Source organism: Phyllostomus discolor, chromosome 5 (assembly GCF_004126475.2).
Source record: "Phyllostomus discolor isolate MPI-MPIP mPhyDis1 chromosome 5, mPhyDis1.pri.v3, whole genome shotgun sequence".
Taxonomy (NCBI): domain Eukaryota; kingdom Metazoa; phylum Chordata; class Mammalia; order Chiroptera; family Phyllostomidae; genus Phyllostomus; species Phyllostomus discolor.
Window position 1 is genome coordinate 75840800 of NC_040907.2, and position 12862 is coordinate 75853661.

Consider the following 12862-nt stretch of genomic DNA (forward strand, 5'->3'; position numbering starts at 1 on the left):
CTCAGAACAGTGTCTAACATGCACCGCTAAATAAATGTTAACTCTTATGTCATCATTATTTTAGGCCTAAAGATGACTGTGCCTGTTGGGCAGTGGCAAGTATAAGTTTTCATAGACACAGGAATGAACATGTGTCATCCAGTGGCACTGCAAACCCTCTCATAGCATAAAAGGCTGAAAGATCAATTAATGTAGCTATATCAAAAAGTCAGACAATGTTCTCAGATCAAAGTACTCCATAGTTTGTATATTAGTTTCCCACTGCTGCAGTAACAAATTATCACAGACTTAGTGGTGTAAAGCAACACAAACTTACTATCTTATAGTTTTGAAGGACGGAAATCTGAAATCAATTTCATGGTCTAAAATTGAGGTGTCGGCAGGGCTGCGTGTCTTCTTCAGGCTCCAGGGGAGGACTCTTCCTTCCCTTGCCCGGCGTCTAGAGGCCACCTGCATTCTTTAGCTCATGGCCCTGTTCTTAATCTCTACCTCTGTCCTCATATTTCTCCTCCCTCTAATTTTAAACCTTTTGTGTCCCTCTTTTAAGAACTTTCGTGATGACACTGAGCCCACCCAGATACTCCATTATAAACAATTTCACTTAGTCACAGTCACACAGTACTTTCTACTACGTGAGGGAGCATGTGCACAGGCTCCGAGACCGGGACACAGCCACCTCTGAGGGCCCACTGTTCTGTCCACCACGGCGGGTCTCGCCGCTGCCATTCCTAGCCCCATAAACAACTAATTCAATTAGGTTGTTGTATTCCTAGTTCATAGTCCAGACAAAATAAGTAACTTGATTATATAAACAAAAGTTATCAAATTTATAATAAAGTAAAAGGTGAAAATATTGGAAAATTCAGATAACACTTAAGCCAATGATCTAGAAAAAACAAAACCCTAAACTTTCTAACTGTGGTTTGAAAGGTGGCCTTAAAATCATATGATAAAAAATAAAAGATTAAGAAGAGTTTCAAAGACGCCAGAGTTTATTGAATTCAATTCTCCATCTGTCAAATGAACACCACCTCTACTAAAGTCATACAAGGTAGCAGGTCCCCGACACCACCTCTGGTGTATCCTCCTGCTCCTACTTCCTGAATGTTACTACAGTCACCTGAAAGACTGTTAGGTGATGTGCTGAAATCTGCCCACACCAAAACTACAGTGGGAGAGAACAACTCTAAAAAAATGAAAACCAGAACAGAAATGATACATCCAGAAATGAGGAATTATAAAGACCAACTGGAGTAGTCAAATACAAGTAATTACATAAGATATCCAAAATATTCCTTCCAAAAACAGAAGTCAAAATAAAGAGGATCTTGTGAAAAGGGACCTTCCCTATAGGGATATTTGGGAATCAATCTACAATAAAATGTACCTAACCATCTACATACCTAAGACTCCTAAAAATATTTTTTTCTTCCCCAAAGAATAAAAGTCTAATTTGAAAACCAGGGACTGTGTGAATAATATGTTATCTGGTAGGTTAAAAGTATCAGGATTCCTTCCATTAAGGCAACTTGTTCACTAAAATACTGAGTTGTTAAACTTTAGGATCATACTGAGAGAACAACAAAAAGTTTTAAAAACATTTAAAGAAAGTGACAAAGTTCTTTCTGTATGGTATATTTCTCTGTTTTGCTTTTTAAAATAAAGTGTGTCCTAGACGCATATGCAACTTGATTTGGGAGGGCCATTATGTGTCACTGAATAGCTTCTGTATGTGATTTAAGAACATTCCTGATTCAACATCTATTCCAAGTGGTTACCTGGGTTTGAATGTGTCTACAAAAATTCACTTCCTCACAGAGAAAACTACTGCGGACAGTTTCAGTGACACTGCTTGCATTTGTCTCCCGGGAGGATGTCCCTCTAGCCCACTCAGGAACACATATGCCACTCCTCAGGGTTGAGGCAGGAAGAATCTATTGTGGTCTCATTATCTATAAGGCAAATATTCTAGAAATTGCAAGTAAGTGTGTTATGATTTTTTTACACTGACATATATTTAAAGATATTATTTTTACACTCTGGTTCCAAGGTATAAGATGAGCAAGCAGGTGGTTTTAAAATGACAATTTAACATTTTAAAACAATATGAACATTCCAACAACCACTCTCATTGCCTAAAGATATTCTTTTCAAATAAACAAATGAGACCATATCAAGTTAAAAAGCTCCTGCATGGCTAAAGAAAACATCAGCAAAATAAAAAGGGAACCAACTGCATGGGAAAATATAATTGCCAATGATACCTTAGACAAGGGTTTGCTCTCCAAAATATATAACGAACTCACATGACTCCACACCAGGAAGACAAACAATCCAACTAGAAAATGGGCAAAAACCCTGAACAGACACTTCTCCAAGGAGGACATACAGAGGGCCCAGAGACACATGAAAGGATGCTCAGCATCACTAGCCGTCAGGGAGATGCAAATTAAAACCACAATGAGATACTACTTCACATGGGTCAGAATGGTCATCATAAACAAATCAACAAACAACAAGTGCTGGCAAGAATGTGGAGAAGAAGGAATCCTAGTGTACTGTTGATGGGAATGCAGACTGGTGTAGCCACTGTGGAAAACAGCATGGAATTTTCTCAAAAAACTAAAAATGGAACTGCCCTTTGACCCAGCAATTCCACTGCTGGGATTACACATTGAGAATTCTTAAACACTGATTCAAAAGAACCTACACACCCCAGTATTCATAGCAGCAGCATTATTTACAATAGCCAAGTTCTGGAAATAGCCTAAGTGCCCATCAGTAAATGAATGGATCAAAAACCTATGGTACATTTACACAATGGAATACTATGCAGCAGAAAGAAAGAACTACTTTTTATGACAGCATGGATGGAACTGGAGAGCATTATGCTAAGTGATATAAACAGGCAGTGAAAGACAAATACCATATGATCTCATCTATAAGTGAAAACTAATGAACAAAACAAATAAGCAAGCAAAATAGAACCAAAGACATGGAAATAAAGAACAAACTGTCAGTGACCAGAGGGGTGGGAGGAGGGGGATAACAGGGGACAGAAGGGGGATGGTCAAGTCCAGGAACAGGTATAAAGGACTTCTGGACAAAGACAACGGTGGGGCAGGGGAAGGATTGAATATGGGAGGTAGGTGGTGGGTGGGGCAGGAGACAGTAATGAGGGGAACACTGGGACAACTGTAATTGAACAACAATAACAGAAAAAGAAAAAGAAAAAGAAAAACAGTAACAAGCGTTGTTATTCCTTTTAGTATTTAGTCATGAAAGAATCTGAAGAAAATTAATGGCAGGGCACCCTATTTTTTAGTTATTAGAAACAAAGTAGAAAATTTTTAGTAAAAAATAATATTTCCTCTTCAGTAAAAAATTATCCTTCTCCAGATTAGGGAAGTTTTCAAACAGGTTCTCGATTCCTTGCTCCCTACTTCTCCTTCTGGTATTCCTCTGATGTGGATGTTGTTACACTTCATGTTGTCCAAATGTTTCCTAAACTCTTCTCATTTTTTAAAATTCTTTTTTCTTTTTGCTGCTCTGCATGGGTGGTTTTTTCTACCTTGTCTTCCAAATCACTGAATTATCTTCTACTTCATCCAACCTACTGTTATTCTACCCAGTGTATTATTTATTTCAGATATTGCATTCTTTATTTCTGAGTGGTCCTCTTTTATTGTCTCTGTGTCTTTTTTTCCATGCTGTTGAGTATCCTTATAATCATTACTCTAAAATCTTTATCTGATAAATTGCTTGCCTCCTTTTCCATCTAGTTCTCTTCTGAAGAACTCTCTTGTTCTTTTATTTGGGGTCTGTTTCTTTGTCTTCCCATTTTGGCTGCTTCTTTGTAGTTTTTATCTTAGTTGTAAAACTAACCAGCTGTTAAACTGATCAGTCGTTAATCTAGTCAATCTGTAATTAGCATCAGGGCTTAAGCACCACAGGGTGGGGCAGAGTATTTCTTGCTGGCGGGGCTATTACTTCCCCTTAGACTGATGCCATCTGGAGAGGAGTGCTCTGTCTGAGAAAGATGGCCTCTGCAGTATGGGGGATGCCTCAGCACAGGGATCCTGGTGGCTGTTCCTTCAGTTCCTTACCCAGAGCCATCAACCCCAGACTCTCCTCAAGCTTCTCTAGTCCACTCTGCCCTCCCTCTGCTAGAGCCCAGGTGAGTGCCTGCAAACAAAATTTTGTGCATTGAGCCTTTAATCTCTCTGGGTCTACAGCCACCACTCCCTGGCAGACAGAAACCATGTTGTTCTTCACAGCTGGGTGTTATCTGGGTTCCTTTCTGGCTCTGGTGCTATAGGTTAGGGAGCCCAGCTTGGGGTTCAGACCCCACACTTCTCAGGTGAAACCCCAGCCACTGAAATATCCCTCTGGATCTTCAGGTGCCACAGGTGGGTGCCCAGCCAGTCCTCTAGCACTTCTTCCACACTCCCTACCCGCCTAGTTATGACGAAGTGGGTTTCTTCTGTCTGTCCTTGGTTATAAGGATTCTCTCCAGCTAGTGTTCACTTGGTCATTCAGAATGATTTCTCTACAATTCAGTTGTAATCCAGATTGGTCCTGGGTGGAGATTACTGTACCTTCCACTTACTCTTCCACCCTCTTGGATCTCCCCTTTGTTAAGGCTGATTTACATTTTTCCATCTTTAGCCAATGAATATAGGAACTAAATATTTGTTTGAGACTATCAATTTCTGGGGCTTTCTGGGAAACAGTTTGCCTTTACTGGGTCATGAACATTTTACATTTATTTTAAGTCATCTTACTGTAATATATTTATGAATGTATAAGGATAAAATTATATTGAGATTCACTGCAAAAACAGTATATATTTGAGATAGACAGGCAGACAGACACAGAAAGCATCAAATTTATACCACGGAAAAAACAGGAAAACCATGGGGCCCCCTAGAAGTAACAAATTATGAAGGGGTCTCTTAAAAAGCAGCACAAATATGAGGTCTCCTTTGCTTACGTATTTAAATTTTGACTGATTTTGAAACATCTAAGAATTTACTTTCTAAACATGGGCAAACACTACTTTTAGTTAAAATTTTCTTGCCCAGTGTCATCTGAACCTCATTCTCCAAAAAGAAAAAAAGAAAGAAAGGGAAAAAAAGGATATTCTTTAATTACCTAAGGTCATTTAACTTACACAGAGCCCCCCACCCTGACCCTAACTATCAGCCAGTTGTGCCAAGACAGGCAACACACACATTCTCATGGCTACTGGCTAAATAAAAAACCTTACAAGAAAAACATCTTACCACTTGTGCTGGAACTTGTTTCATCTTTGCAGCAGGAGTGCCTGGTCTTGGGTAAAACTGGTTAATAAACAGGCTCGGAAATCTGTACTCTTCAACAAGTTTCACTGTTTCTTGAAAATCTTGATCCGTTTCTCCAGGAAAACCACAGATAATATCTGTAGCAATAGTTATCCCAGGAACTCTAAAAAATAATGAGACAAAAATGTAAAAACTTGACTACAATCCATAATTATTCTATTTCCCTGACATTTTAAATACCATTGGTCCTTTAAAAATGTAATTTAGTTTTAGGAAAGGGATGTTTGCAAACAATTTTAAAGAGCCTTAAATACTAAGAGTTTATGAAAAACAATGAACCCCTGTCATCCTCAAGAAATACCCATTTCCAATTTTTTTCAATGTCTTTGTTCTTTTCTATTTTAAGATACTTAATCTATTTCTAGATTTACTGATTTTCAGGCAATGTTTACCGACTTCTCTATTAAGGTAAATGAGGGTTTAGCTTTTTAAACTACCATATCCCTCCCTTCACTATATAATCACTGCACAAATTTTAGTAAATTAATAGCATTTCCATTGGTACAACTACAAAGATGTTGTTCATTGCAGAGCCAACTGGCATACTATCATTAAGTTTCTTTTTCACAATGTTGAATTTTTCAGAGTTAATAATTGCCTCTTTTTAAAATTTTTTTTCTTAATATTCTATGTATGCTAATGTTTTCCAGATACACTATCAGGTCTATCAAAAATTGATACTATCTTCTCAGCACTCAATATATTATATCATCGACCAGTTTCATCCCTTCCTGCCCTCTAGAAATGCCACTCTTTCTTTCTTCAAGTGTATGCTGCTTGAATGTTCCTCCTTGGTCTCCTTTTTTCAGTCTCGCTTTTCCTGGATCCTGTGTCTTCCTAATTCTTGAATATTCTATTCTCTGTAATTCTGCTGGAGCATTATTTCAGAAGCACCATCAAAAAGAGTGCTTGCAAAATTTTGTTGTTATTGTCTTAGCATCTCTGAACTGTCAAGTCATGATTGACAGTGGCTGTGTGTAACACCCCAGAATGAAAAGTATTAGCTATCAGAGTTTCCTATTGTTCCATTTTTCCTAGGCTGGCAAGGTTGATGAGATGCCCAGATTCACTCTGAGGCTCGTCTCTCTATGTGTGCCCCACTTCTCTTTTCGAAAGCTTTCAGGATATTAAATTTATTATCAAAGATTTTAAATGTTATGATGATGGGCCTTGCACAGGTATTTTAAAATTTTTGTACAGGGTACAATCTGGAGACTCTTGTTTTTTAGGTTTAGGAAATTTTATGTTCTTTTTTTAAGTCATTCTTCTCTCTGGGATGCCTCTCCTTCAAACATCGACTCTAAGAACTGCTACATTACTACAGAATTGACTCTGAGTTTTTCCACTGTTATTTCCCATCCCTGTCCTTTTGTTATGTTTTCTGGAAGATATACCTGAGTTCACCTTCCAACTCTACTATTGAAAACTTTAATTGAATATCTTATTTTAAAACGTCCTCATTCTCTAATTTTCCTTTTCTTGGCATACCAACTTTAGAGATGCAACATTTTTTCCTATTTCTGAGGGTATCAATAAAATTTTCCCCCTGCTCAATGCAATTGTGCCTATTTCCTTCAGGTTCTTTTATTTTGATCCCTCTCATTCATGGTTGAGACTTTCTGTCAATAAAAAGCGATTCTTTCTGTCCTTTATTGTTTAAAAGTAAAGCACTAAGTGCTTTTCATTACAGAGTGACTGGGTAACAAGCTGCCTAAGTTTCTGATAGGTCCAAATGTTAGCGTCTTGAAAATCATTCCTCTGTGGCCATTGAATTTCTCAGTATGTTACAACAGCCAATTGTATATTAACAGCATAAGAACAACAACACAACATCAACAGTATTCAAAATTCCAATATTATTCTGAATCCATTAACAACAGCAAAAATAGCCTCGAACATTTCAAATGGTAGACTACCTCCCTATACTGATTTTTCTATCACCTAAATGCAGTTCTATAGGAATGAATAGGACAGTTTATCTCATGAAGATATATTAAATATTTGGGTGCATAAGAAAAAGGATGTAATAATGAGAAAAATCAAATTACAGGATGCTTAATACAAACTGCTTCATTAAAACAACAGCTTTCCATACCTAGTTTGCATAATCCTTTAATGACTGTGTGAAAGAAGACTGACAAATTTATTTTTTAAAATACGTTTTTCTTAATTACTATTTAGTCTCATCTAGCTATTAATTTGACTGAACTTTAATCAGTGAGATAAATTACAAAGACAGGGACTTTTCTGTGATAAATTGAAAAAAAAAAGGCCACATACATAGAGAAAAATAAAACAGTATATTTGAAAAAATTTTAATTTTTATTGATATAAAATATTTTTTCATCTTTAAGGGTGATTGTCAAAATTATATTTGAAAATCATAAACAATATGCTTTTACAGTAAGCTATAGAAAATAAGACCATTTTCTATACTTACTAAAGCATGTGAAATAGAAAGTTATATCAATAACTTCAATTAGTCAATTTTTACACTTGACTTACAACTACTAAACAGAAGAAATACACAACAGAAAATAAAAGTCATGGATCACAGCAGAAATGACAGAGAAGAGTCTATTTCTCCTAGGAAATTAAAAAAAAATCTTAGAAACTGCCAGTGAAATACTGCAGAAACAAGGACAATTGATTATTGTTGTAGGCTGTGAATTAGAATGAACTTGGCACTAGATTATGGGGTATTCCCAAAGGAAAGTACCTTACCGATTTCCTCCCACCCCCAATCCTTCTTGATCCAGGACAGTTGAGCTCAGTATTATGCAACACCTGCTTACTTTGGCTTTAAGGTCCACAGTAAAAAGGAAAAGACAAATCTTTACACTAGTCATAATAAATGTTAAGGAAGGAAATGTTCAATGCATGGGTATATTTGATAATCTACACAAAAAGTTGACTGATAACAGGGGAGGGGGTAGGCTACTATGAATCAGTGAAAGACCTATGTTAGTCAGAATTTAAAAGTAAAAGCAGTTTAATTGGTTTCAAAGTACTTAAGAATATAAACTGATTGCCTATAACATGTTTTCAAAGTAGAGACTGCACTTTAAGGGTAGATGAGGCTCATCTATACATTAACTTTATATATGCAAATGATGCTACTTATGTTCTTAAAAATAATTCAGCTCCTTCAGTGAACCAACAACAACAAACTTCCTCATATTTACAGTGTTAATTATTTATTTATTTATTTCTAGAGAGGGAGGAAGGGAGGTTAGGGAGAGAAACATCAATGTGTGGATGCTACTCCTATGCCCTCTACTGAGGACCTGGCCCACAACTCAAACATGTGCCCTGACTGGGAATCAAACCAGTGACCCTGTGGGTTGCGGGCTGGCACTCAGTCCCCTGAGCCACATGAGCTACTGCTACAGTGTTAATTTGTTTAGTAAATACTTCTCTTTAGTATGTGAGAAAATCAAATAACTTTGAAGTGGACCAAATTCCAAATTACATTATGATTTAAGTGGTTATGAAGAAATTATATGGGGTATAAAATAGAATAATATTCCAAATATTTAATATGCTTATTACAATGCTGTTTTGAGAAGGTATGCATTTTCAAAACACTAAAATTAAAAAATAATCATTTCCATGAATTTATTAAAGCTGTGAGTCTAATGAATATAATTACTAGCTGTTATGTGCTTTTAAAAGACTTTCTATACTTATATTTTTATAGCAGTATTAGAGAATAATTCTGAAAGATGAATGTAGACATGTTTGATTAGATTAAAAACAGACATTTTGACCTGTTATTCTTTCTGACTTATACAAGCTATTTACTGGCAAAATGGGTTTATTAAATTACTTGGAAATGGAATTAATGAGAAAAATTCCAACTTTGCATCTGCCCTGCCAGAAGCAGTGGTATGATGAGTTAAGAAAGTCTCTCAGGACCTGTGAGGAGAGCACTACCTATTTGCTGGCCCTAGGCGAGGATTTAAGAAAGCCTCCAACATTTTGAGTCTTACTTATTTGCCTTGAATAAAAATATACACATACATACATCCCATACTATATTTGAAATACTATTAAAATGTGTACTTTAATTCATCTCAAGGTTTTCAGTTGAAATTTGGTGTTACACTGGCAAAAACAGGAAAAAGGTTGATTGTAGTTCATTATTTAGATCAATAAATTATTAGCTACAAGTTGCACATGTGGAAAAACTAAAATGAACACACATGCTATTATCTCAAAACAATAATATATAAATGATCAGAAAAAGAACTGGACCTATTAAAATTATTAGGCATAAACTAAACACATGATTGAAAGAAATATTTTTAGGCCCTATGGAGATTAATTCCAGGACAATTACTCAATACTTTCAAGAAAAGAAAACTGGAGTGGAGGTAGGCAGGGGAGAAAAATGTCTTGAACTCAACAGAAATCAATATGCCTAAATATATGGGAAGCAGCTAAAGCAGTGCTTTAAAAAATTATAGATTTAAATGTCTGTGTGAGAAAGAATTCAGCACAATAATCTAAAATTCCACATCAAGAAGCTAAAAAAGAGGAGCAAGTCAAAACCAAAATAAGACACAGAAAGAAAATAATTAAGGCACAAGAAATCAATAAAGTAGAAAATAGAGAAAAAATCAATAATAAACGTAAAAGTGCATCTTTTGGAAATAAAAACAACAAAATTACTAAACTACTAGCTAAACTGAGAACAAAAAAGACATAAATGACCAACTTCAGGCACAGAGGAGACTGCAATACAGATGGGATCAACATTAAAAGGACACTAAGGTTAACTGCCCCAAAGGTAAGGGTTTATTTCTGACTGTCTATTCTGTACCATTGATCTATGCATCCACTTTCATCCCAGTACCATACTGTTTTGATTACTATAGCTTTGTAGTATAGTTTGAAATCACAGAGGGTGATACCTCCAACTTTGTTCTTTTTCAAAATTGCTTTGACTAGTCAGGGTCCTTTGTGATTCTATAGAAATTTTAGAATTCTTTGTTCTAGTTCTGTGAAAAAATGCCATTGATATTTAGATGGGGATTGCACTGAATTCATAGATTGCTTTGGGGATTATGAACATCTTAACAATATTAATTCTTCTAATTCATGAGAACAGTCTATCCATTTACTTGTATCACCTTCAATTTGCAGCCACTATGGAAAAAAGTATGAAGGTTCATTAAAAAACTTAAAAACAGAACTACCGTAAGATCCAGCAATTCCATTTCTAGGTATATGTCCAAAGAAAATAAAAGCACTAATTGGAAGAGATGTATGCACCCCAATGTTCAATGCAGCATTATTCAGAATAGCTAAGATATGGAAATAACCTAAGTATCAATAGATGAGTGGAGAAAGATAGTGTGATACATGGCAGAAGTTCAGAACTAGTTGCCCCTAGATATGCCTTTGCAGTATGCAGATTATTCTGAACTAAAGTCAGCCGAGACCCTGTGGGCTCAAGAGACTTCTGCCCCTCTTAGCTACCCAGAAGAATTTAAATTAGGGGCCTTGTCCATAGCAAAAGATTATCAGAGATAACCTTTTGACTTATCTATATGGCAGGGCAAACTACTACTTACTGAATATCTCCTCTTCTTATCTTGAAATGATCTTCCTCCCGTCTAAAGCCCTAAGTGATTTTCCTCATCCTTAGCTCAGAATGCCACATATTCATCATTTTAACTTAAAGTTTCTGAACCTCTCATGCATGTGACATCTCTGACTCTCTTTATGTGAGGCTCCCAAACACACATATGAAATGAAATTTGTTTATTTTCTCTGGTTAATCTGTCTTATGTAAATTTAATTATTAGACCAGCTGAAAAAAACTTCAAGGATAAAAAAAGTTTCTTTCACCCTGGCTGGCATAGCTCAGTGGATTGAGCGTGGGCTGTGAACCAAAGTGTTGCAGGTTTGATTCCCAGTCAGGGCACATGCCTGGGTTGCAAGCCATGACCCCCAGCAACCACACATTGATGTTTCTCTCTCTATCTCCCCCCCTTCCCTCTCTAAAAATAAATAAAATCTTTAAAAAATATTTTTTAAAAAGTTTCTTTCTCTCACATAATATATACAATGGAATATTATTCAGCCATAAAAGGAAGAAAATCCTGCCATTTGCAACAACATGGATGCACCTAGAGGGTATTATGCTAAGTGAATTAAGTCAGACACAAAAAGACAAATACGATGATTTCATTATATGTAGAATCAAAAAGGAAACAAACTGGTAATTACCAGAGTGGGGAAGGATTAGAGGGCGGGCAAAATAGGTGAAGGGGATTAAGAGACAGGAACTTCCAATTATAAAATAAATCATGGAGATATAATGTATAGCATAGGGAATATAGTCAATAATATTGTAGTAACTTGGTAAGGTGACAGATGGTAACTAGATTTATTGTGGGGATCATTTCATAGTGTATATAAATATTGAATCACTGTGATGTACACCTAGTAAGATTTTACATGTCAATTGTATGTCAAAAGAGATACATAGAGTAAATTTTACACCGATAAATCAAAAACTGAGATGAAATGGCCAAATTATTTGAAAGACATAAGTTATAAAAACTGACTCAAGAAGAAACAGAAAATCTGGTAAGCCTTTTATCAATTACAAGAATTGAGTTTGTAATTAAAAAATCTTGCTAACATAAGAAAACAACACAAACAACTCAGACCCAGAGGCTTCATGAAAAATTCTATCAAACATTTAAAAAAGAATAAAGCTAGTTCTACAGGAACCATTTCAAAGCTAAATGAGAAAGGAACTAATTTTATGAGTGTGGCAATAGCCTATATGAAAACTAGAGGAAAAGGTTAGAAATAAATTCCAGACCAATATCCCTCATGGACATGGAGACAAAAGTTCTTAACAAAATAATGCCAAACTGAACCCAGAAACATAGAAGAGGACTGCATATTAGGACCAAGTTTTTAATCACAAGACCACAAAGTTAGCTTGATATACGAATACCAACCCATACAATAAGGCACATTAAAAGAACAAAGGTGATTTTACCGGGTGCAGAAAACTAAGCTGACAAACCCAACACTCACTCATGATAAAAACTCCCAGTAAACAAGAAACAGAAGGAAACTACCTCAACTTAATGAAGAGTCTACAGCTGTTATCACATTTGCAGTGAAAGACTGAATTCTTTCCCACTAAGATTTCTGTCCTTTCTTCTTCTGTTCAACGTATTGATGGAGGTTCTACACAGTTCAGATGATCAAGAAAAAAAAAGAAGAAATTTAAGGAGAAAGAATAGGACATCTTCAAATATGTTTAAGAAAATTTTCAGGAGCTTTAAATTTATTTTCATAATAAATTTCATAATTTTATGAAAAAAATTTTTAAAGATCCTTGGCTAAAAACACAAAAAGCACTAAAACATTTGGATAAGGGTTGAAACCCATGCATCCGTCCATTTATGTCTCTAACTGGGGTATTCCCTGTTTGAGTCCCTAGAATCACTCTCCCACTCAAAACTCAA

The 12862-nt window shown here is 35.8% G+C and overlaps 1 protein-coding gene across 3 annotated transcripts in view; it reads right to left on the reverse strand.

Moving 5' to 3' along the window:
• CDKAL1 (CDK5 regulatory subunit associated protein 1 like 1) overlaps positions 1-12862 on the reverse strand; it is a 649842-nt gene that overhangs the window by 156810 nt on the left and 480170 nt on the right. For all 3 annotated transcript variants that reach the window (XM_036026451.1, XM_028511592.2, XM_036026452.1), the window contains exon 12: positions 5286-5466. In XM_036026451.1, coding sequence (XP_035882344.1) covers positions 5286-5466 — 181 coding nt within the window. The remainder of the gene's footprint in view (positions 1-5285; positions 5467-12862) is intronic.